Source organism: Anser brachyrhynchus (genome assembly GCF_964034855.1).
Source record: "Anser brachyrhynchus genome assembly, chromosome: 7".
Classification (NCBI taxonomy): Eukaryota; Metazoa; Chordata; class Aves; order Anseriformes; family Anatidae; genus Anser; species Anser brachyrhynchus.
In genome coordinates, this window is record NC_137701.1 from 17,186,124 (window position 1) to 17,211,576 (window position 25,453).

The 25,453-nt window shown below is 35.7% G+C and overlaps 1 protein-coding gene across 2 annotated transcripts; it reads left to right on the top strand.

Moving 5' to 3' along the window:
* The first annotated feature begins 694 nt into the window (after positions 1–694).
* Positions 695–25,413, top strand: CWC22 (CWC22 spliceosome associated protein homolog). Of its 2 annotated transcripts, none has more exons than XM_080599330.1 (19): positions 695–893; positions 1,316–1,409; positions 2,534–2,601; positions 3,447–3,566; positions 3,679–3,933; positions 4,504–4,632; positions 6,207–6,375; positions 6,758–6,811; positions 7,781–7,916; positions 8,006–8,212; positions 8,331–8,393; positions 8,763–8,858; positions 10,121–10,202; positions 10,537–10,597; positions 19,427–19,504; positions 20,598–20,750; positions 21,711–21,838; positions 22,655–22,756; positions 22,857–25,413. In XM_080599330.1, exons 2-19 carry the CDS (start codon positions 1,383–1,385, stop codon positions 23,059–23,061), a joined length of 2,133 nt encoding a protein of 710 aa, XP_080455456.1. In that variant the 5' UTR covers positions 695–893; positions 1,316–1,382; the 3' UTR covers positions 23,062–25,413. The 2 variants fall into 2 exon arrangements, with proteins under 2 accessions (XP_080455456.1, XP_080455455.1); XM_080599329.1 differs by having other exon boundaries at positions 712–893; positions 3,676–3,933; positions 22,857–25,409.
* Positions 25,414–25,453: the final 40 nt, after the last annotated feature.

Here is a 25,453-nt window from a genome sequence, read left to right on the forward strand (position 1 = left end):
TATCAAGAGAAGGGCTGCGAAGCTGGTGAAGGGCCTGGAACACAAGTCCTGTGAGGAGCAGCTGAGGGAACTGGGGTTGTTTAGTCTGGAGAAGAGGAGGCTCAGGGGAGACCTTACTGCTGTCTACAGCTACCTGAAAGGAAGGTGTGTGGAGCTAGGGGTCAGTCTCTTCTCACAGATAACTGGTGATAGGACTAGAGGGAATGGCCTCCATTTGTGCCAGGGGAGGTTCAGCTTGGTAATTAGGAGACATTTCTTCTCAGAAAGAGCAGTCAGGCATTGGGACAGGTTGCCCAGGGAGGTGGTGGAGTCACCGTCCCTGGGGTTGTTCAAGGAAAGGTTGGACGTGGTGCTTACACTAAACATGGTTTGGTGGGTGACATTGGTAGTAGGGTGATAGTTGGACAAGATGATGTTGGAGGTCTTTCCAACCTTAATGATTCTATGATTCTATTTTTTTCTTTTTTTTTTTTTTTTTGTCCTGTGACACATTCACATCAGCATTGCCGAGTCCCAGCTGGGCTGATAGGAGCAACAGGCCTACTACGGACGAATGAACTCAGGAAGTGCTGTATCAGTTTACTTCCTATTTTGTTATTGCTTTTTTTTTTTTCCCTGCAACAGTCCCTACAACCATTTTTTATTCAAAATAACAGCCTGAACAACAAGAGCACGGACGAAGACGGCGCTAATTCCCTCGGACACCCTCTGCCCCGCTCGCAGCCAGTCCGGCGGCCCTGCCCTCAAGATGGCGGCCGCGCCACATGGCCGCAGAACTACCGTTCCCGTCGCGCAGCGCTGCCCGGAACGTGGCGCCGGCTGAGCGGGGCGGTGCCGAGCCCGGCGCCCTCATTGTGCGTCGCGTTCCGGCGGAACTGCCGCGGCGGCGGGCGGTAGGTGTGGGCCGGGGCGCTGCGGGCGGTTTGGGGGTACTGGGGGGGGGACCGGGGAGGCCCTGCCCCGCACACAGCCGCAGGAGCGGGGCAGCCCCCGCCGGGTCTCCCGGCCGCTGGGGTGGGGTGGTCGCGGCCTCCGTCCCAGGCCGCGGGCGGTGGCGCAGCGCCGAGACGGCTCGGGGCCGTGTGGCCGGGCCCGGGCTGGCTGTGGCGGGGCGCTGGCGAAGTCCAGCTGCCGTTGTGTGCCCTGCACGTCCTTGTGCCTGTGCTGTGCAGCCCTGGGAGGGGGTTGGTGCGCACCTGTGGTGGAGCTGTTTGTTTGGGTTTAATATTCGAGCGTATGAAAACAACAAAGTAAAAACTCAGGTTCCTCTATCTTACGCGGTAGAAAAAATGTGAGTGTCTTTTGTGTGTTGTAGATGAAATGTTTTTGATGCACTGATCCACTTTGCTGCGTGTTCAGAGCTTCATAAAATAGAAGTCAAGATGAAGAGCCGGGTGACACAAATAAATGTAAGTGCTCTTAGGCCTAAATTAGGGGGTTGGTTATTCTGTTACTGGTGGTTAGAACCCTGCATAGGCTTCCTTGCTCTTAGGTTTGTCCTGACCTTTCTGACTGATGTGGCTTTTGATAGGGATGCTTGAGGGGTAGGTTGATATCTTCTTGTATCTTTCCAGTCATGTGATTATAGTAGTGTGCCCTCATCTTTCAAATAAGCCAGTTAGGCGAGGCATGTTTGGAAATTGACTAGGAAGGAGGCTGCTGGCTGTGGCAGGAAGCCTGGCCAAGAGCTGCAGGTGACTTCAGCAAACATACCTGGCTTTTGCAAGGAGACATGAGAACTCCCAGTTCCAGCAGCATCCATAGCATTGTTTTACTCCTGTGAACGTTCACTTGTCTGTTAGGGCAAAGGCAAATATTGTAGAACTTATGAGAATGGATAGTCCAAAAAAGACCTAACTCTTCCCATGTGTTAAATATATATTATATACATTACTTGTGAAGTTGGGAATGATTTAGTAAGAAAACAAATTATGGTTAGAGAAAAGGAGGAGGTTAACAAAAAATATGTAATAAAGAGGACTCTCAGAAGAGGGAAAAGCCACCAAAAAAGTGGCAGAATTCTGTTAGTATTGGATATGATTCGACAAATTGTACGGTGATGCATGGAGGAAGAAAGCAATAAAGGAACAAAGGGAGACTGAAGGTCAGTCTACCCTAGTCTCTAGTCTGAACAGCAGATGCCTTGGAGGAGTACTTTCATGGCTGCCTTGCTTCTAAACTCTTCACAAGTGCACTCCCAGTCTCCACATATTTGCAGTTTCCTGAGCCAGGTAGTTTCTTTGGTAACCTATGTGATTTTTTTTCTTCTGTGTTTAGTTTGAGAGCCATGAACCCATGTCCAAACTTAAAATCTGGGTCATCCTGTAGCAGGGAGTTCTGCTGCTTAAGTAGGCATTATTTAGAACTAGCTCTCCTTGTCATGAGCCTGACTGCTGTAAGCTTTATTTTATGACCTTCGCTTCTTGTAAGAGAGTAGGAAACTAAAGCCATGGTATGCCTTCATGTCAAAATACACATTGATTATATTATATTATAACATCGGGGCTTGAATTTTTTCCTGTTTTCTTTAAAGCATGGTTCCAGTCACGAGAGGAAAGAGGAATACGCTTCACGCCACAGAAGTCTGTCTCCAGAGGACAGGTAGAAATGACTGATTTATATAACCTATTTTTTCATTTGTATACCTTCCGTAAAGAGAAGTCTAAAAACAAACAAAAAAAACCTCTGTGCTTTTTATCTTTTTATTTATTACCATAGCTGATCAGTGAAAAATAACTGCAGGTTTAATAAAATACCTGCATGCCAAGAAAACAGTAATTAAATTGACTTGTTATTATAACTAATTACTTAAAAGTTCTTTACTCATTTAGTTAAAATCTCAAGGGTCTCAAAAATGGAAATTAGATGCCAGCTTCTTTTTTGGACTCATTGCTGATACTACAACTGTTGCTTTAGAGCAAGATTATGAAGGCCAGCAGGAGATGGAGAAATATCATTTGAAGCGCAGTCTACTGAGGCAGGAGATGAACTACTAGCAATTTACTTTAATTTCATGTTTTAATTGGTATAAAACATCTTGTACCAAACAGAATGTCATTTTTAATAGTGTCTTTTCTGTTTCACGCAACACCAGTAAAAGTAGGTGAAATGAATGCATACATCTTAAGAAATACCGCATGCAGCATTTGCCTTTGGTATTTGATGCTATTACCATTTGGCACATACTTTTAAGTTGTAGGAGGTGCTTCCTTTTACAGTGCTTCTCTTGATTAAAAAAAATATATATAAATATGTGAAATGTATAAAATTATTTGCTGCCTGTCAACATGTTATTATAAAGGGAGCATCTTCTATTTGAGTGATGCATGTATTAAGACCCAGAGTGCAGAGGTGGACTTGTTGGCATATATGTAACAGATTGTTTTCAAGTAGATATTAATAGCACAACCTTTTACTGAGAATTTTGTTTCTTGGGTTGTGAATAGGCATATAGAACGTGACAGGTCTCCATCTCCCAGAAGAAGAAGAAGATACTCTGATGACAGCAGATATGATCAGGAATATTCAAGAAGGGACTACTATGATGACAGAACTTCAGAAGGAAGGTGAATACCAAGCCCTGTTTTTTAATCAGTATGGAAGTACTGATTTTATAGAATAAAAGGTGAAAAATTCTCACAAACCTTTTCATTACCTCTTATTTTGTCTCCTTAGAAGGACAGAAAGAGGGAGAGACAGACATTATGAGAAGTGGGAGGAAAGAGAATCTGATCGAAGGAAGCAGAGAAGACTCTCTTCCCCTGATCGCAGAAGTCCAGAGAGATCAGCAGTTCAGAGCTCGCTTGCTCAAGATGAGACCACTTCAAAGAAGAAGAAAGAAGAAGTGGATCCAATCCTTACTCGCACAGGTGGTGCATATATTCCACCTGCCAAGCTCAGGATGATGCAAGAACAAATCACTGATAAAAATAGGTGAGTTGATGGTAATGTATTAGGATTCTTTCTAAAAGCAAAATGGTAAAGGATTTTAGGAAATGTTGGTGAAAATGGGATGCCTTATGTAGGCTGTAATGATTCTTTTGAAGGTACAGTTTTCTCACAAAAGCAGATGAGAGCTGTCTGCTTGTAGTCTTCGTCCTTCTTTTCTCTTGGGAAAACTGAATATAATGCCAACCAGTCAAACAAGCCAAAAAAAAAAAGCAAACATAACAAAAAAAACCCACCTCAGATTATGACTGTATCCATTTCTGCTGTAAATGGAAGAGTGGGATACAGAGTATAAACAGGGATTTTTTTGTAATACCTTAGAAAACCAAACATACTGTGTTAACACCGCATCTGTGGAGAATTACATTTTGGTATATCATGTTGGTTTTGTAGGTTCCTGATAGTTAAATGTTTAACTGTGAATTGTTTTTCACATTTATGCAGTGAATGTTTTCTATGTTATTTAATACAGCTTACCTTCATGCTTTTATATAATACATACAACAATGCTGCCTCAAACTTACACATTAATCATTTGTGATACCTTTGTAATAGCTTGGCATATCAGAGGATGAGTTGGGAAGCCTTGAAGAAGTCAATCAATGGTCTTGTCAATAAAGTGAACGTTTCTAATATAGAAAATATCATTCATGAGCTCCTTCAGGAAAATATTGTTCGGGGAAGGTAAGCGATAAAATATTTTAAAACATCTCTTTTGCTTTTCTATTAATAGGTATATCGTTCACTTGTGTATCGCTCTGTGTGTTTAGTAAATGGATACTAGTCTGATGTTAAAATTCACCTTAGTCTGTATTGTCCAATGTAGAGGAGTTCCCTGCTTGGGAAATGGGAGTGGGGGAGGTGGAGGAAGCACCGTATGCTTGGAGGAATAAGAGAGTACAACACATGATAGGTTTCCTTTTCATAGTAGTTTTACCTGCTCATATATTGTGAATGGTTTGAAACTTACAGGTGACTGTGTCTATTTACTTCAGTATTCCTAGGTTTTTATCTGGAGCTAAGTATTGTCTGAAAATACACTTTATTACAGCTGTCTGATTAGATTGTTTTCCACCTTTATCTTTGCCATTGTAGCGTGGAGAAATGATTATTGTGCTCTTTGAGATCAGTACTAAGTCATGGCAACTGTATAAGTAAAAGCGGTCTGAACTAGACTAGTTTCACTGGCATCTGAGAGCATCTAAGTTTCAAAACAAAATATTATGTTCCTGTACACCAGTATGAAGTGATTCTTTTCAACTGATGACCTCTGATTTAAGTAGGAATAAGCTGATGCAGTTTGGCTTTAGATCCATGTAGGGTTTCTTTTGAAAGACACAGATTTCAATTGGCCATAGACAAGACAGTTGTTTTTCAAGTATGTACTTTAAAGATTCGTGTTTGGAGATTTTTTTTCTTGTCTCCCTTTTGTAATGAACTAATGCAACAACATTGAAATTCTATGTACTACAGCACTAGAAAAAGTAAATCTGAGAGGTCTCAGAAGATTCTTTTCAGACTTCACTATTGATATATATTTAGGATGATGTAGTAACTTATGAGCCCTCTGCTTCTATTCATTTAGGTTCTAAAAAGATGGTCTTATTTCAGTTGTGTTCCAAAACATAGTTACAATGTTGAAGAATGCAGGTTCATCTGAGAAAAGCATTGAAAAGTATTACTTAGCCTATTCTGGCTTTACTAAGCATTCAATTTTATTATTCCTAGGTGGATCTTTCAAGGATCTTTTATGAAAATATAATTTTGATTTCCTAGCTAGTTTTGCTTGTTTAGGTTATTCAGTATTTTGGATCATAATTCTTCTTTGTAAATAGTTGCAGAGCAGATGTTTTTTTCTGTCACAAAGAGATTTTTGCTATTTCCACTGAGGGGGCTGGGGAAGAAACAGCACAGTCATACAAATTTAAAAGCTTAAGAAGAGCCTGCAGTGTGGTTAAAAATAGGATAATTGCAGGTTACAAGATAGAGACTTTTTAAGCGCTTACCACTTTAAAAAATAGCTCTAATAGGCATAATATTTGAAAGATACGGTGCTAGTTTAAGAGTTTCTGAGTTCAGTCATGTTTGGGCAACTTGATTTTGCAAAACTCCATTTGTTGCACAATTAAACAACTGATAGAAAGATACCAGACTGTCATTTTCAAACTGTTGTAACAATGCAATCCTATTTTATGATATGTACTGCATTAAAAACATTAAGATTTTTCTTGTAATAAAACATTTATGTATTTTTACAGGGGGTTGCTGTCTAGATCGATTTTGCAAGCTCAGGGTGCCTCTCCAATTTTTACCCATGTTTATGCAGCTCTTGTGGCAATTATCAATTCCAAGTTTCCAAATATTGGTGAATTGATTCTCAAGAGGTTGATACTAAATTTTCGCAAAGGATATCGCAGAAATGATAAGGTATGTAAAATGTCAAGAAGCAGCATACTGAAACATGTAGTTCTGCTGTGTTGAACTTGTACCGTGTACATTCAAATGATGTGCTTGAAACGAACACAGCCGAGACCTGTGGATTGGGACCCATCATTATATTTGACTTAACATGAGTACATTAAGTATATTAGTATTAGAGTATCACGAAAGCTTGACAACCTATTTTAAGTTGGAACTGTGGTGTATTTTTATTTGAAAGTATATGGTCCTAATTGTAGAACATACCAAAATAGTTATTTTCATGACTTAATTTGACTGATATGCACAAATCTTTAGTAAGAGTGTCTGAGTTCTAAGTTTTTCTTCTGTATAAGACGCATTGTAATTTCCTGCTTTATTTCTTTTGCAGCAACTCTGTCTAACATCTTCAAAGTTTGTGGCACATCTGATGAATCAGAATGTGGTATGTTACTATTTGATCCATACTTTATGTGGCTATTTTTGTATTTATTTTTCTAGCTTCAAGACTATGGTAGCCCAAGTGAAGATGCTTTCTCTATTCTAAAGGTTACAGTGTTTGCTGTAAGTGTTTAGGACCTTTTTAGAAAAGACGTTCTATATGTTAATTTGGCTATGAAGTTTTCACTTGCCATTGCACTTATACTTCAGAGCTTCCCAAAACTTCATGTATGTGTTCAGGCTAGTATTTCGATAGTTTGCTTTTTATCAAAGGCTGAGTCTGGGGCTCTGTCCCAGAGATCTTAAACAGAGTTTTCTCACAACACTGTGATCTCATACAGAGTTAAGCATCTTTGTAGGCAGAATTAGACTCAGATGCATTTCAATCAAATTTGAATCTATCTGTATGCCACTATCTTTTGTGTTTTAAATCCCAGGATTTCTACCCCAGTTAAATGGGATACCCCAGTTTGAAACATTAGTTTCTTCCTTAATAAAATGATGTATATTCCCAATGGTTTTTTGAAAGACTGAAAGAAACAATCTCATATATGCCATTTGCTTATATACGTGACCCTGGACGACTGGTTTGATTATAGACACCATTCATTCCAAAACTAGTATTTTACATCCAGGTGGTTTTAGTAATGTGTTATTTTATTTGCTTGTTGGAAATGCCTTCTGTTTTATCTTAGGGGCAAAATATTTTTCATCGCTTGCTCACCAGAGTGTAGCCACATTTTGGTAGCATAGTCATATTGACTATGAAGATGGTGTATATACAGGTAGTAAAATTGTATTTGAAATGTTGACTACATCTTAATTAGCTTTGTCCTGTGTGTTGCCTTGTGTATGCATGACTGAACGAGAGTTGTGTGACATCCTCAAAGGCTAGACTTCTCAGACAAGTAAATCACTCTACTAATAATGGAACATAGTAAATTCATGTTCTTTACTGATACTCTTTTTAAAGGCTCATGAGGTTTTGTGTTTGGAAATGCTCACCTTGCTTCTTGAAAGGCCTACTGATGACAGTATTGAAGTAGCAATTGGGTTTCTTAAGGAGAGTGGGCTCAAATTAACCGAAGTTTCTCCTAGAGGTATTAATGGTAAGTAGAATTAGCCATAACGTTAGGGTTTGTTTTTGTTTGTATTAAAAAGTCCTTTTTCATATTAACGTTTCTGTCTATTTTGAAAGCGATCTTTGACCGTCTTCGACACATCCTGCATGAGTCTAAAATTGATATGCGTGTTCAGTACATGATAGAAGTCATGTTTGCTGTACGGAAAGATGGCTTCAAGGATCATCCAATCATTCCAGAGGGATTAGATCTAGTGGAAGAGGAGGATCAGTTTACTCACATGTTGCCATTAGAGGATGAATACAACCCAGAGGATATTCTTAGTAAGTTAGAAATGGGAAATACTTCTGTGTTTGTATTCTTGGGGAATACAAACTGAAGATTTAATATGCAGTGTTGTTCTTCATTGATGTACTTTAAAGATTCTCTTTTATTTTAAAGATGTTTTCAAGATGGATCCGAACTTTATTGAGAATGAAGAGAAATACAAAATGCTCAAGAAAGGTAGGTGTGTATACGCATTTTATATATAACAGATGTATTATGTATTTTACATTTATAATGTGTGCATATTTATGTCTATATATATTTATGTGTGTTTATATGGCATTTAATTATTCAACTGTTACCAATTTTATTATTTAACAGCAGGTGGTATTTGTGTCCCAAATAACTGCCTTTTAGTTCATGATACACCTTTCCAGTGTATTCCTGCAATCTTCTTCAGTGTTGTTTCTGCAGCTATGTATCATTCAGTTGTGACATACCTTCTCCACCTGAGACACTCCTTCACTCTTAGGTGTTGGATCAGGTGTTCTTTGATGAAACTACTGTGATTCTACATTCCTTTAATCTGGGATACTGTTCTTTCAGAAATTCTTGATGAAGGTGACAGTGAATCTGAACCAGATCAAGAAGCTGGAAGTAGTGAGGAAGAAGAAGAGGAAGATGAAGAGGAGGATGAAGATGGTAAGTGTGTGACTGGAAACTTAGAGACCTATTGTTGTGGTTTTTTTGTAGATGAAACAGGAAACGAGACCTTAACTTCTGTTACACGCTTTCCAAAATTAAGAATGTTGCAATATTGAGGAAGGTTTTAATCCAAACTTATTCCTACATCTAAGTATTTAATACTAGCAAGTAGTATTCTATTCCATCCGGTATTTCTTCCATTTAAAAGGAAGCATTCAGCATAGACAAAATGAGAGAGATCTTTGCTTGATTGTTCTTGACCTTATCAATTTCATTCAAGAAGACCCTTGCAGACCTAAAATGTTAAAAATAACTTACATGAAAATGCTAACTTAACAACAACAAAAAAAAAAAAAAACCCTTATGGTCATATCTTGTGTTATATCTTATTAACTTTTGAAATCAGACTGGGTTTTCTTAAAACTGTATTTACATCTTTGTTTATATCTCAGTTCTGTTCAGACCCCTTGATCTGCACCAGAAGTACTCTATTCATGTGTTTTGAGATAATGTTGTATATACTACAACGTAACTGAAACGTTAGTGCAGAGTCTGTAACTGAAAAGCAAGCAAAGTGCTGTTCTTGCAGAATACTGAGAATGAATTTCCTCACCACTTTAGCAGAGTATTTTACAGCAGAGCAGAACTTCCACGAAACTTCTGGTTGATTGGAGGGGTCAAGGAAGGGAAGAGTATGAGAATTCACAGGATGTTTATTCTATTGCTAAACTTTAAAGACTGAAGGAATAGTGAATGAAGGTGTTTCTGGAATGGTTGTGGTTTGGAATAATAGATATTTCTGCTCTTGATTCAGGAGAAAATACAACTTTGCAGAATGCGTTCTACACATAGTGGAAATAAAAAATTCTCTTGTTAAATACAGGAGGATCTATATAAAGCATTGTATAGTTACGTTATTCAGAAAATACCTTGTTAATAACGTAAGCAAAGAATGTTAAACCCAGTGGTGCAATTGCTAAATCAGGTTTTAGGATTTCAAAGGAATTAAACTCTTAAAATTGTATCTCTAAATATTTACCTGTTAGTCAATAATCAGACAAACACTGTTTTTTTATTTTTCCCCCTGTAAAAGAAATACATATATATATACACACACACAAAGTTGCGAATTAGTCTTAAATATTTGTATAAGAAGTATTGCATAGCGTGTTACAGACCTAATAAAAACAGATGTGTTATAAGAGATTGCTTATACCTGCCTTGATGTTTTGCTATTTCAAACTGCTTTTCTTTCCCAGGCCAGAAAGTTACAGTCCATGACAAAACAGAAATTAACCTGGTCTCCTTCCGTCGTACAATTTATCTTGCTATTCAGTCAAGGTAAATATTATATAATTTATACAGGAGTGCGTTTCTTTTGACATGGTTGAAGTTGAATATTCTTTTTTCTTTAAATTGTATGCTAAAACAGGATTTAAGTTCAATATAGAGCCTGATCTAACAGTGTAAAGCAGACTATTGTTTGACAAATGGGTAGATGAATTATCATCCTAAGATAAATTCATTTTGTTTTAAGTGTTTATGAAATTAGTGCACTGGGACTCTTCTATGAATATTGCTGTAATCAGAATTGTTTGAGTGAACAAAAGTCATGGTTTTTAGTGTACTTATATTGCACGGATAAGGAGAAATGGGTTTTTTTGTCTTATTATAGCTTAGACTTTGAAGAATGTGCTCACAAATTGCTGAAGATGGACTTTCCCGAAAGTCAAACTGTAAGCCTTGCTTTTTATTCTTTTTTGTTATTAACATGATTATTAAGTAGTTCTGTGGTAGTATATAGAATCCTTCCTTGTCCGGGGACCTAGTCACTAAAGAGAGTGGATGAATGGGTAGTCTCCTTACAGTTGCTTCTCATAATGTCTTTAAACCTTTAGAGCAAATAGGCTGATACTTGTTTCTTAAAATGCTTTTTTACACAGTTTCTACTTTCTGTCAAGCAGGTCAAATGTTTAAGGCCTATTTGAAAATGTTTGTTAGTTGGACTGTTGGAAGAGTTAACCTCTAACAAAAGTGCTGTAGCATGGCAGATACTCTCAGCTTTCTGTCCCTGAAAGAGAATGGAGTTGGAGATAATACTTGAAGGCAGCTGTGAACTTTGTCAGTGGGGCTAGAAATACAGGCTAGTACTAAAAGAATGAATTGTGGTTTTGCTTCCATAGTCTTTTGAATAATAGTGCGTATTGATTTAAAACAACTTGGGTACGGATGATTTATTGCAATCTTCTCAGACAGAAATTGTTTGCAGACACTGTTTAAGATCAATTGGTATGTTTTCAAGTAAAGGAAATTGTTCATCAGTCAGTAAATAATTTACATGAAAGCAAATTAAGAATTCAGGTGACTGCTGTGTATTTTCTTACCTGATTCTTTAATTCTGTGCATGGAGTACTTCAAGACTACCTAAATGCAATACTAAGCATGCATAGGATTATGGCTTCCCATGAAGCCATAACCTGAAGGATTCTAAGTAGAGGAAAGAAATCCTGTTTTGCAGCAAATCAGTTCAGCTACAGAGCGAACAATCTAGAATATACAAACTACATCATATAATGAAGATGTAAATTGAGTAACACTGCTTATTGAGTAATTGCTTAGCAAAATACTTCTCAAATGTTGGTGTTTAAAATACCACTGCAGTCTATCAACTACCAACTATTCTGTGATCAAGATCTACAAAGTAAATGTATTTAAAAGGAAAACAACAACAAAAACAACAAACAAAAAACCAACACCACAACATAAGTCAGGATCTTAGGTACGTAAAACAGTCTTTTTTTTTCACCACTTAATTTGGGAAAACTAGGTGTTTTTGAGACTTGACTTAATATTTGCTGCCAACATACTTGTTTTTACTTTATGTGAATGCCTTACTTGCTGAAAAAATAATATCCCAAGATGCACAAATGCAATTAAGGTGTTACTTTCCGTGTAGGACTAATATATAGGGTACTAATTTACTGAATGTGAATCTTTTTATATTACGTAATTGTATGAAGTGCTTTATAGAAATAAAGACAGAAGTTTGAGCTTTGAGAAACTTGGTATTTCCCCTGCTAATCAAAATTTAAAATACAAGAACAGAATACTCCTTGGCACTGCAGTGTACTACAGGATACTGATGAGAATGTCAGCAATTTTTTTTTGCTTTTATTTAGTAAGCTGTTTTTCTCTGACTTGAGATGGAGACACTTTTCATTTTTGCTATGAACTGAAATGCTGCTTTTTCAGAAATAAATGATACTGTTAAACAGAAACATCAGTCTTCTATTTCCTGTCTGATATGCATGCAGTTAATTCTTAGTCTTCAGCTTTATATTCTCCTTCCTCAGACTACTCACCTGAACCTCATCTTTTTTTTATGCTCCTTTTTTGGATGCAAAGTTTCTATGCCTCAGTGTCTATTATTCTTTATCTAAAACACCTTTCTACAATTTTGTATTGCAAATTTACAGGCAGTTTTTCTTTTTTTTGGTCTTTAACAGAGGGTTTTAGTTTTTTTTTGTTGTGGTTGATTTTGATGCATTTTGGTATGTTCTGCTCCTCACCATTTAGCAGTAACACTGAAGTATTTAGCATGTAAAATATTCAGAATTTTTTTTTTGTTTGCCTTGTAAGGAAAAAAACACATTGAAACTGATATTCTTTACAGTAAATTTAATAAGAGGCTTGCTTTTCTTAAGTGCTAAAGGACCAACTGATGCCTGCAGATCAGAAGTTGAAGAGCTTTGTTGTTGTAGTCTCTTCTAGAGCCTGTGACAAGCTGTTCTAAAGCCTTTCAATTACTTCTTAAGCATATGTTTGGTCTTGGCACAGAGTGCTACTTCTGTTCTTAAAAAGTACTGTTATTATCTGTGTTAAAACTGCATTAATGTAATGCACTGCCAAAGAAGAAAATTTAAATAAATTAAAACTAGTAGAGGAATATGATATTACCAGTTTTCTGGCTTCTGAACTACAACGGAAGCAAAAACCAAGCCTGTTTAAAATGTCAGAAATAGGCTTTTCAGTTTGCTTTCCCTTAACAGATTTTTGTTGCCTCTGCTCTTGGAGGAGTATGTTTCAGTTTCTGGTGGTTTTAGTTGAAAGGATTTGAGAATCTTCATGGTAGTACAGATCTAGACAGAAAAAAAGAAGTACTTAACTAGAGAATCATTCCTTCTTTAGTGTATGAGGAATGCAGATCTTTTTCTGAAAGATCTTACTGCATACAGAATACTTAATTTCGAAAGGATTTAAGCATTGTTCAAGCTGAGAGTATAAAGTGTTCTTCCCTTGTTGCTCAGCCCACAGGGGCGGGAAAAAAAAACACCACCTTGTTCTTGCTCTTTAGAAGTTTGGCTGAAATAGGTTTGGCTTTTGTTTGTTCTTTTCATTGGTTGTGATGTGAACTACATTGGTGTACAGCAAAGTTTGGAACTTCACTAAATTAAATTAGCTTCATCTGTAAGATTATCTTATCTTCAATACAGCTATCTCAAAAATAATGTGTCACAAGATTTTTATTTATTCACTTATTTTTTTACTTGAAAGGAGAAAGCTTGTTCTAGGCACAGCCTTCTTGAAAGAATTATGCATGCTTTTGACACGTTTCCATTTTTATGGAATGGTGTCAAACTTCCTCAAATCAGTCCCACTTTGGAGTGGAGGGGGTTGTGAGTGTCTCTGTCGTGCTATTTCTGCATTTAGCGTTTGAAGATAACAGGAGTACTAATTTTGACTTGACGTCCACTGAAAATGTAGTCCAGGAAGCTGGTATGGAGTGGGATGGTCTAAAGCTGATAACTGTCTTCTGGTCAAGTAGATGATTTCTTAGATGCATTGGTTTCCTTTCTCACTACAAGGCGTTGCAACAGGTAGGTTTGGCAACTGCACCGTGATTACTTCACAGACTTGCTACTATCTGTAAAACATGATCATCCTCAAGTGGTTCTTCTGTCTTTTGTAGGAAGATTTTTTTTTGTTTTTTTGTGAGCCCTAGATGCTGAATCAATGCAAATTTTCAGAACTTGTTTTAAAAATAGTACATACCCAAACAGTAAATGAGATTGAGTTTTGTATGTTTAATTGGAGTTCTGTTAATGCATAAGTGCAGTATAACGTGGTATTTCTCTGCTTCTTTTGTTGTTAATATCAGTGTTGTTAATAGACTTACACTTCCATACATGAATATACCTAATTGTATGAACCATATGCTATATCAGCTTGGACTCGATCATATCATTTAGTTCAGGCTTCTAATGAAATTTAACTAATTCTTTTTAAATACATTGCCTTAAGTCTGCAAGTTTCATCAAAATCAAAGCAATCTTATTCTTGAACCACTCATCTAGGCATCTGCCTGGCTCAAGGCATTAGTAGCTCTCTTAGTTTCAAGGTATTGTAGTAGGATGAAGAACAGTAAAACTAAAAAAAAAAACCAAAAAACTTTAATTACTTTTTATATTAAAAAAAAATCAGAAATCAGAAGGGCAATGTTAGGTTAGTCTGACCATTTTATGCTAACTGAAGTTCTTATAAATTGCACAGTATTTTAATCCATTTTTTACATGCATAGGAGCCTCACAAGACTATAACAGGAAAAAAAAACAGCTTCTAAACATTATAGTTAGAACATAAAATCTTAATAGGCAAGGTCTTGCGCATTCAGTGGCTTTAATGTGTGTAGCATACAGTACTGTTGGCATCAATACAATCCCTGAAGATAAACTGCAGAATCTGGATCTTGAGTTAAAAATTGGAAAGCCCCTTCTTAGTGGAACCAGTTCACTTTCTTTCTTTCCAGTTAATCATATAAGTTACATATTTAGAAACGAAAACAGTTTCTAAACAGAGTTTAGTAGGTGTGAATGAACTAGATGCTTTGTCTGACCTGATATTTTTTTATGATCTGAATAGGGGTTACTCTTACTAGGCTTTTGGGTCACCCAAAGGAGCTGAGATTTTGAGGGAGAAATTGTCTAGTTATGTAGATGGATTATTGAAAATACCACTTGGAAATAACTAGCAACAGATTTGAGATACTTTTTAAACCGTACCTGTATGGGATGAAGTCCCAGAAATTCAACTTAAAATTTAAAATATACTTTTTGGAATACATGAAATCTATTAGAAGATGAGATTATTTTAAGGTCTATAACTCTCAATAAGTTTAAATGTTTCAGCTCTTACTGATCTTTTCAACCAGAAAATAGATTTTAAAAAAAATAAAGACTAATTTTCAACTATCTCTTAATTGTGATTTTTTGGATATAGGCTGTATGCACTTCATAAATGTGGTAGGTGATACTTCTGATAAAATATTTCTAATAAAGTTTTCTATAATTGCATATCTTTGGCAATAATAGAAATGCTAATGATGTAAGAATAGCCAGTTTCATTATGTACCTGAGAAGCTCATTGCTCTTTGTATGCATAGTAGTGTATGTTGGTGTCTACAAAGTGAGCGTATAGAAGACAAAAGGAATTGATATTTTTGTATGTTGCTTATAACAGGCGTTAGCTAGAACTCTGACTAGACATGGATCTTTCAGACATGTATGCATGCATTTAACCTAAGGAGATGGAATTGCTCAGATTTACTCAGTGGCATCACTTAAGTTTTGCATGTGTACCTCTCCCTGTGTGGCTTTAATGTATTTCACCAGAACCCTTTGTGTGTGTTGCAAATTTGTAGCAGGAAACATATTTAGAGTAACACAGTTAAATATACATATACCCTTAAATCCAGTTAGTGATTCATACATAAAATCTTGTGGGTCTAATTTGTTGCAAGGCTTCTGATAACTGTATTCGGCTTTAATCATAGACTGCCCTAAATATGAAGCAAGCTGAGGTAAAAAATGGTAGATAAAGGGACAATAAAACTTGAGAAAGACTATCAGCTGACCAAACACAGGACAGACCTGGAGGCCATATAGTAGCTACCAAAAGCACTGTGTTGTTTGCCAAGAAACCACCTGCTACTGAAACACCTTCCATTGTTTTGCTACTCTTGCCTCTAAGCAGCTAGTCTAATTCTGAGAAATGAAAGAGATGCTGGGGAGAAAGTAAGCGTATGTAAGTTACATATACTAAAATATGCAACGGTAGAGAAAGCTTTGAAGGTAGGAAGCAGAAGTCAAATAAACTTCAGCTGAAATTAAAATAGGAAAAGAGAAACAGCATCTGTGAAAGCAGTGCAAGTATGTGTAAAATGCAAGACATGAATTTCACATACTTCCGGTTTCACAGTGATGTAAACCAGCCTATATCCTTTACTAGGTTTGTTTACAGCGATTCTGTAAGTTCCTTGTGTGATCATAGGCTCTATTTGCAGTGAATGTAGCCTTTGTGATACTGGTTGAATGTAGAGTTGGGCAGGTTATTCTTGTTCTGTAAAATGGTAAAACTGAAAACAAGTCTGATTTTTGTCTTTTCCGAGTTTACACTTTAGCATCTTTAAATTTATTATGATACTTTCCCTGCTAGGTTGCACCAAGGTCCATCCAACCCATAATCCAGTTTGGATAAGAACTAGGAGTTCTTTAGGGAGAACTGAAAGAAATGCCATGTATTTAGAGGGATCTTTCTCCTTATCTTCTGTCTCAGCAGTTTTGGGAAGTGCTATTTTTCCATGGTATAATATTGAATTAAAGATATTTACAAAAGATCATTCACTTCATCTGTATGGAACATCAGATATTTTTGAAGTATTTATTTATTTTGTGATTGGATAGCTCTGCTTTCAGAGCTAAGCTTGATAGTCATTTGTTCAGCATTGTATGAAAGTCTTTAAACAGCACAATATCTAAATTAAAACTGAGAAACAAGTTCATTGTATTCTCTAAAGCAAATGATGGGCTAAGACCCACAGACTCTCCTTGCCATAAAGGTCATCAGAAGTGTTATCAGTGGAAGCAAAGAAATGAGTTAACTAACCTTTTAAAGCTATAAATGAAGCTAGAATTGCTATGTGAACTTCTCACATCTCTCAAAAAACAATTAAATCATTTTAAAGTTTATTAATTTTTAATCTGGAAGATGGTTACTCTAGACCTAACCTCGAGTTGTTTTGATAACACTAGCAAGAATATCTGTGGGCAGGTCTATTTTCATGCATGTGGTTATTCGAGATACCCTCCTAGAAATCATTGTAATATTTAATTAAAATGTTAAAATATTTAATTACTGTAAACCACAGGGGATACCAATGTTGTAATTGCATTTAAGATGAGGAAGAGAAGTAATTTATTTTTTCAAGTCTTGCTGACTTTATTAGCAATGGCATCAGCACTTTACCCCTGTTTATTGTTTAAAAACTGATTAACTGCAGCATTACTGTAAAACAGAATAATATAAAAAGTTAATATGCATTTTAATATACCAAGCTAACACAATGCGACAGTGTTGATAGGAATGCCTTTAAACACACTTGCAAGCTTCTATTTGATACATTACTGCCTCAGTATTTAGAAAGGATTATTTCTTGCTAAACATAGTTGGCTTTTTGTTTGTTCTGAGTACAGTGTGTGATGGGCAAAATGTTTCTTTTCAGCATGCGTGCCTGGAAGAATGGCACAAGTGGGAGAATATCGAGTCTGGTAGATGTTACACTAAACTGCTTTCAGATATGAAAAGAATAAATAACATGATTGAAATTATGATAGCTCAGGCAAAACTTCATTTTATTTTTTCCTCAGTTAAGTAATATTTTTATGGGAGTGTTAGTTGAAAGAAATTTATCTGAACTAATAATGAAAAATAAATGACTGATAGCCTAAAACCTGTTTGGGAATGACATAAACTAGTTCATAGTATGAAGTAGGTCATATGAGAAAATACTAAAATAAAGTTTTAATGGGGGAGATACTGCAGTCCTTTTTTGTGCCATATATTTCATGGCTCTTAATTTATATAAAAATGTTTGCTTCAGTTGTCTTAATTACCGTTTCAAATTGTGCCCTGAGCCAGTTCATAGCTGTATCACAATCTGCTCAGTTCACATAGCCAGGAAAATAAGTTTTATACATATATATATATATATATAAAAATATATATGTGTGTGTGTATATATACACATATATAAATAAATAAATAAAATCCTGTATGTTTATTGCCTAGGCCACTGGTTCTCAGCTGGTGAAGTGCTCTGATCCTGGAGGTGACAATCACATTTCCCTCTGGGTTTTGATCCAGATTCCCTACTGGTGTTGGTGCACACAAAAGAACATGAGGTGGTAGCTCCCAGGGGGTGCCAAGATAATGATCTTGGGGTGGTGATATTGGGTAAAGAGGAGAAATGTAGTCAGGCAACCTTTCTTCCAAAAAGGCAGCCCTTTTTTTTGGGAGAGGAGAGTGGGGTCAGAGCTGGTTGTTTTAGATGGTAACAGTGGAAGGAGAGCATCTTCTGCGGGATTGCTGTAATTGATACTTACATCCACGTGCCCTCAGACAGGAGGGAAATGGAAGGTAGACTGTTAGTGATGGAATGTATGTAAAAGCTTTGAGAGGCTAATCTCTCTCTGCTTCCCCTGCTCCTTCCTAGCCATGAATGGGAGATGCTCGTCTAGAGGGTGATTCCAACCAGGAGCCTAAAGCAGTTTCCTTTAGAAGAGTTTCTCTCCATTCCTTCCGTATAAAGGAGGAAGTCTAGGCAAATCAGCCTCATAAGGCTTAAATTTAGGCTTCCTGAATTTCTAATGTACCTGAAATAGCCCAAAGCTTATTTAAAAATAAATAAAAATCCAGAATGGTAAAAGCACTCTTGTTGGATTTATTTTTTTTTTCGTTTGTCTGTTCCTCCCACCCCTCACAGAATTACAGCTTTTTTCTCATTCTTGCCAGCAGTAGGATTTAAAAACCTGACTTTTGCTTGAACTACCAGATGGTTACTTTGTGATTAAAAATATATATATATGAATAATTATACCAATTACATACAGAAATGTTATGGTTTAAAATTGAAATAGTTGTTTTAAGATGTGTATAAATGTATATATGCTTAACTCTCCTCCCATTCATGAGCTGCCAGTTCCTACTCATAAAAGATGAGTGTATACATGCAACTTTCTAGTTTCAAAGCCTAGAGTTATGAAATTAAGATAACAAATATGTACTAACCATACTTAGGTATTATTTTTTCTGGGGTTTCCTGTGATACACTTCAGTATGGATTTTCTTACCTTCATTTTCTATAGATACAGGGGATTGGTGCTATTTATAAAAAAAAGTTTTTGTGATAACTCCTTTTCCTCACTGTGGTAAAGGCAGTTTGTAAATTAGATTTAACTTTGTTATTGCATTGTACAGTGTGTTAGCTCAAAAATTTAGCTTAAGCAGAAGAGGAAATATGAATGGCAAATAGCTCATGTTTAGGCCCCCAATAACCTCAGAAACAAGAAATTCAGAGAAGTGCTGACGTTTCCAATGAGTTTTATGTAGATAGTCTTGTTTTAAAGCTGGCATCCATGTATGGATTTCTTCAATATTTTGGTACTTTGTAATGATATTTTTACTGCTACAGTGAATTTATCTAGTGAAAATTTTATTTTATTTTAAATCAGAAAGAACTCTGCAATATGATACTTGACTGCTGTGCTCAGCAAAGAACGTATGAGAAGTTCTTTGGGTTACTGGCCGGGGTGAGTTCTAATTTCAGATTTTATACTGTATGCTTTACTCTAGTTCTTGTGTCAAACTTAAATTTTAATAGATAAGTAAAACTAAGTCTTTATTCTGAAAATGGTTATGCTAATTGATTGAATTAACATTTTGATTGTAATAAGCATAGTGAATGCAGAATAAGAACTCATTCTCTCCTTAGGTTACTGCTTTTTTGCCTGCCTGTTTTCATTACTGTAGAAAGGTAAATTGTAGGCCAAGGCATGGTACTAAAAGTTAAAGGTACTATGAGTTACTAGAAAAATCCTTTTCATGATGCTAAAGATTGACTTTGGAGACTCCTCTTTTCCAGATGCTTCAGATTGTCTTTAGAGGACAAAACAGTAATTTCAGTCCTGTTTTTTTAGTTTTTGTTTTTCAGTAAACTGCTAGTTCCTTGCTGGCTTTTTTGTGTGTGTGTGTAAGTAATTAATAGTTGCAGTTATTTCTTAGTTTAAGCTTTCCCTGTCTTGTATTGACAGAGCTGACTAGTTAAGTTCAAATAGTTGTCCTAAGGGAGCAAGCAGTTATGCTGAAAGGGATTGTTTTTTTCCATTTCTACTTTTTTATCCAATATTTCTGCTGACATTGTTACGGAGCATTAACCATATGAATCTGCATATTCAAAAGCAGTAGAATATAATTGTCAATTTCCATCTTTCTTGAAATGTTTATGTCCAAAATGTCTTACCTCTGGCTGTGTTCCCTGCTGCCTCTCTAATTTTGAATACCCATTCAATGATGTCATGAAAAAGTTATATTTGAGGGGTTACATCCAGTGAGAATACTGGATGTATGGAAGTAAAATAAATTGCTGGATAATTTGCTGCAGGTCAAAATCAATTATTACTACTTCTGCAATGCAGATGAATTTCTTGCTCTGACAAACTGCCAAAAGCAATAAAATATATCAATTTGAAGGTATTTTCTTCTCCTTTAAGTATTAGTTTAAAGGAAAACCTTGCAGTAAATATTAGCACCATTACATTTACATTGCACAGGTAATTTATATGTAGGGTATTTGCATGTTTAATATTTTGTTTAATCTTTTTAAATTGTAAAATACTGTTTCAGCGTTTCTGCATGTTAAAAAAAGAATATATGGAATCCTTTGAAGCTATTTTCAAAGAACAGTATGATACTATTCATCGTTTGGAAACAAACAAGTTGAGGAATGTTGCCAAGATGTTTGCTCATCTACTGTACACTGATTCAATTCCCTGGAGTGTAAGTAGAACAGTCTATTGTCATATCCTTTTTATTTAATTATTAACGCCTAGTATTTTGAAATGGTAGGTAAAACGTCAGTTTTACTATTTTTCTGCACTTTGGAGCTATTGCTATTTAAAAAAATATAATTAAATATATTCTTAGGCATACTGTTGAACAATTGTGTTGATCATCTCTTCTTCCTAACCTATCCCTGTCCCCTGCAGTTCTTAACTAGTTGATTCGCACTATTATTTTACAGAGCTCAGCTGGAATTGGTTGATTAAAATGTACTTTTTTTAGCTAATCAGAGGTGTAAATAGTAGAACTGTCTCTTGAAAATAAGTCTAAAAAAATAAAAATTATCCTTATAATTATATAAAGTTTTTCATTTTAATGTATAATAAATTTTAAAATGCTGCATTTTTGTTATTTAAGATTTCTTTTAGAAAGAATAAAGGCAATCTTACATTCTGCTATATAACAATACAACATTAAAAAAATAATTACAGGGTAACTTCTCTTTTCATGCACTTTTATTCTTGTTACACAACCTAATCTAATTGTCATTCACAAGTCAGTTGTGAGTTGTCGCACACAAGTCAGTTCAAATATTTCATCTGTTTAGAACTGAAGTTTCAAATCTTTAACTTTCCAGAAGTTCACACATCTGACTTTTTTTAATCCATGGAATTTTCTTAAAATAAATCCTAAAACTAGTAAACTAAACATAGTAAATTTTACTATGCTAGTAAAATTACTAGCATAAAAGTGATCAGAAACTTTCTGCAGGTTGTAGAACAGAATTCTCAAGGATGAAAAAGTCTTGACCAAGATTTAGCATTTATATTTGTGAACAAAAATAAATAAATAAAAATCAGACTGTTAGTTATTTCAGGAGGTCAGTGGGTTTTAAGAGAAATGAAAGAAAGAATGTATGTTTTAGTGTGTTTTTTTTTTTCCCCTGAACATTTTCAGGTCCTTGAATGTATAATACTGAGCGAAGAAACCACCACATCCTCCAGTAGGATTTTTGTCAAAATATTCTTTCAGGAACTTAGTGAATATATGGGACTTCCAAATCTAAATGCAAGATTAAAAGATGAGTAAGTTGAAATCTATTTCAAAACTGTACATTGAATTAATTAATCTGAAAAAGTAAAAATAAGAACTCTATTTTCAAATTCAAACAAGACCGTAGTTTTGTAGCTGTAGTACTCAAGAGTAAATACATGTATAACTTCATTCATTTCAAGAGTCCTGTTAAATTGAGTGCTACCTACCATTGACTTGGGTTCAAGTATGTGCGTTTATACATACTGCCATATAGCTGGCTATGTAATAAAAGTTGCTGTGACTTCTCTTTCTGGCAAAACTTAGAAAAAAGCACCTAATCCTAGTTTTTCTAGGATTAATTGCTTGTCCTTCAATATGATATAAATAACACATTATTTTAAGTATGTATGTTTTTAATACACTGTATTCTGGCAACGCTAATCTTTGTTACTAGAAGAAACCCCAACTTACAGGAAGTACCTCTATGTATTAACAGAATTTAGTAGATGGTTTATACTTAGGGCCCTGTTTGATGGAACTTTGTCATAGGTACCTAGATCTTTGACCTTCTTGGTCATCAAGTAATATCCATTGCTATCACAAGCTAGATCTCAGAGGTCTCTTCAGGGCTTCACAAAATTAGGCTCTTGATGTTGTCAAAATCTGACAGTATTTTTTTTATTAGACCAATAGAAGAATTTTGTTAATATATGCCACAGATATAATGAGAGTGCTGAAAAATGCACGAAGAGAAAACTTATGCCATGCTATGAAGTTGTGTGCAGTTCCTTTTTCAGTTTATTAATGTCAATGAGAATTAGTGCTAAACTGGCATAGCGCTTGATTTAGATGTTTGTTTTCAACAGAACATTGCAGCCTTTCTTTGAAGGATTACTGCCTCGGGATAACCCAAGAAATACTCGCTTTGCTATCAACTTCTTCACTTCTATTGGCCTTGGAGGACTAACGTGAGGAACATTTTTTTGTTTCTATTTGATTCTTGATTTCTTTCCCTGTGCCTCCCCCTGAGAAGGGGGAAAAAGTTAATTTTTTTCTTTTGTAAATTAGGGATGAATTACGAGAACATCTGAAAAATGCACCAAAGATGATAATGACACAAAAACAAGATGTTGAGTCATCAGATTCCTCTTCATCTTCAGAAACAGACTCTTCTTCAGATTCTGATTCTGACAGCAGTAGCAGTAGCTCAGAGTCATCCAGCAGCAGTGACTCCTCATCTAGCAGTAGCAACAGTAGTGACTCAGGTATTTAAACGCTAACTATTCATTTCCCTTTTATTTGTTGCTGTACTTCTATTTACTGCTCTTGCTACATATGCTTGTTTTGATAAACTAGCTATAGAAGGTGTCACTGTGTTTTGTTTAAAACGTATACAGGAATAAAAATAAATATATGTAAAATTTCTTTAACTTATGTGTTTCAAAATACTACCTTTTGCTCATGGAAACTTACTTTAGAAATCAGAAAAACTACGCTCTATTTTTAGACGCTTAAGTATTTGAGGAACACTGTGTTATTGAAGACTTTCTTACACAGTTGATACCTGTTACACAGAGCTATCATTTCAGTTCAGTGGAGGAAGGAGGGGTTAGAATTGTTCCCTATTAATATCTCTGTGGGATGCCTACTGGTGATCTATGTCCTTCTCTGTAAATGTGTGTCTCTTCATGGATCAGACAAGCCATTGCTCAGTTCTAGCAGAGTGTTTAATTTTATTCTTCTTCTTAGTCTCCATTTCCTAATTAGCCTTCCTCAAAAAGAGTTTGTGTGTTGATATAGTGAAGGTTCTAGTCTTGAGAGAAATCTCTAAGGAAGAATCAGCTTTTGCTTACAACTTACTATTTTATAGTTTTGTGTCATAATCACTATTTAGCATCTTGTATCATCCTGCTCATGTGTAGTGTTCTGTTTGACATGAAGTGTCATAAATGTTGCTTAATCTGTGAAGTACATGCTAGTATGAATCAGTGTGTGCAGTCTCTCCTGTGTAACATGAGCAGATGATAACACAGCATGACTTTCTATAGTTCAGAAGCTTGGTGATTCAAAGTTAATTTGATTTATTGTGTGCCTCGGAAACAAAAATATAGATTAATAAAATAAAAGCAGTGTGAACTGCTCGTGCTTTGGAAATGCATTTCTTTCCTCTGTTGCACTGTTACTGTACAAAATCTGATTTGGGTGTCATTATGAAGCTATCACATTAATGACAACAAAGCACTAGAGGAGGGCACAGTTAAACAGGGTCAGAGAAGGCGTTAGTTCAGCAAAGAGCCAGATGGCTCCTGCAAAGACAGCTGCAGCTCTGCTGAGCTGCTTGATAGGAACCAGAGAGGTAAGTCCTTAGTGACAAACCAACTGAGTCTGCAGTCTGCTAGTACGAACACTTAATTTTTGTAATCTTAGGACCTTCTCTTTTACTACTTGTCCTTCCTTCATGCAGGAACACACATTCATTAAGACTTTTGATACCTTAGCAGCCTGGTTTCACCTTTTTTTCTTGTTCTTGTGTACTTAAATACAGTGGTTGGAACAATAATTTGCGATAACTGTATTCTGTAACGGTAAGCTTCATTCAGGCTTGCTATAAAATGAAGATCCATTACTGGTTATAACTGTGTTTTCAGCTTTTTAAATCTAAAATAACTTGGTAGAGATAAAAAGGAATTTTTCATAAGTGTGTTACACAGTATTTAAGTTTTTCAGCAGAACAGTGTATGAGAAAACAGAAAAACTGCTGATTAGAAATTGGGCATGCAGCTAAACTGGAGATTGCTCCTTACTGACATTTATTGTGGAACTTCACTGTCTGGCTTTGCACTGCTCTGGACAGGCCGTTACAACCAAAACTGGGCTACCAGAGGATGAAATTTGTAGTGAAAGATGCTTATTTGTTTTTACTTATTTTCTGGAGTCTTTTTCTGCATTCTGGTGGACGTAAAATGATAGGAAAAACACTGTTGGAAAAGAAAAACTGTATCTTCCAAAATCTAACTGAACTGATCCATCTTTGCACATTATCAGAGTGCCAGTAAGCCTTAGTTCAAACAGATTAGCCAGCTGCTCTAAAACTCAGATATTTGATGTACTATTAAATCAACTTATGGCTACAGTATTTTCAAAAGACAATTAGGAACAGTTAAATGATACGATACCATAGTTCATACAATAAGCCATAGTAATGGTTTTTCTCTAAATGGCTGTAACTCTGGTGTTCATTGTTTACTTACAAGGCTTGTCACATCTGTTGAGTGAAATCTAGTGGTTCTTTATAAAGAGCAAGCAGGAGGAGTAAAATCTCTTCCCCAGAGATAAGCACTACAGTATATTCAGAAATATAGAAGTTAGTTCATAATCTATATGGTTTCAGAGGTAATTGTAAAACTCGGCTTTTGAAAAGAAAGTATTAGACAAATATAACTTCTAATTGAAAGCAAATCAAGTATTCTTTGCTGGTTTAAAGCAGTTGCACGCTTTGATTTCATTCAGAAATTGTAACAGATATATATATATTTAGGACTATTAAAGTTTTTAGCTAAGCATGTTCTCTTAATGTTTTAAACTTGTTAAGTTTACAATGTGTACAATGTTCTTTATGTAGTTCAACAAATTGCAGTTAATTAAAATACAACCTTATTCACATG

Coding starts and splice junctions, on each gene's coding strand:
- CWC22 (XM_080599329.1), top strand. CDS start 1,383: ATGAAGAGCCGGGTGACACAAATAAAT. Junction 10,598..19,426: donor ACTTTCCCGAAAGTCAAACT/GTAAGCCTTGCT, acceptor ATTTTAAATCAG/AAAGAACTCTGCAATATGAT. Junction 19,505..20,597: donor TCTTTGGGTTACTGGCCGGG/GTGAGTTCTAAT, acceptor ATACTGTTTCAG/CGTTTCTGCATGTTAAAAAA.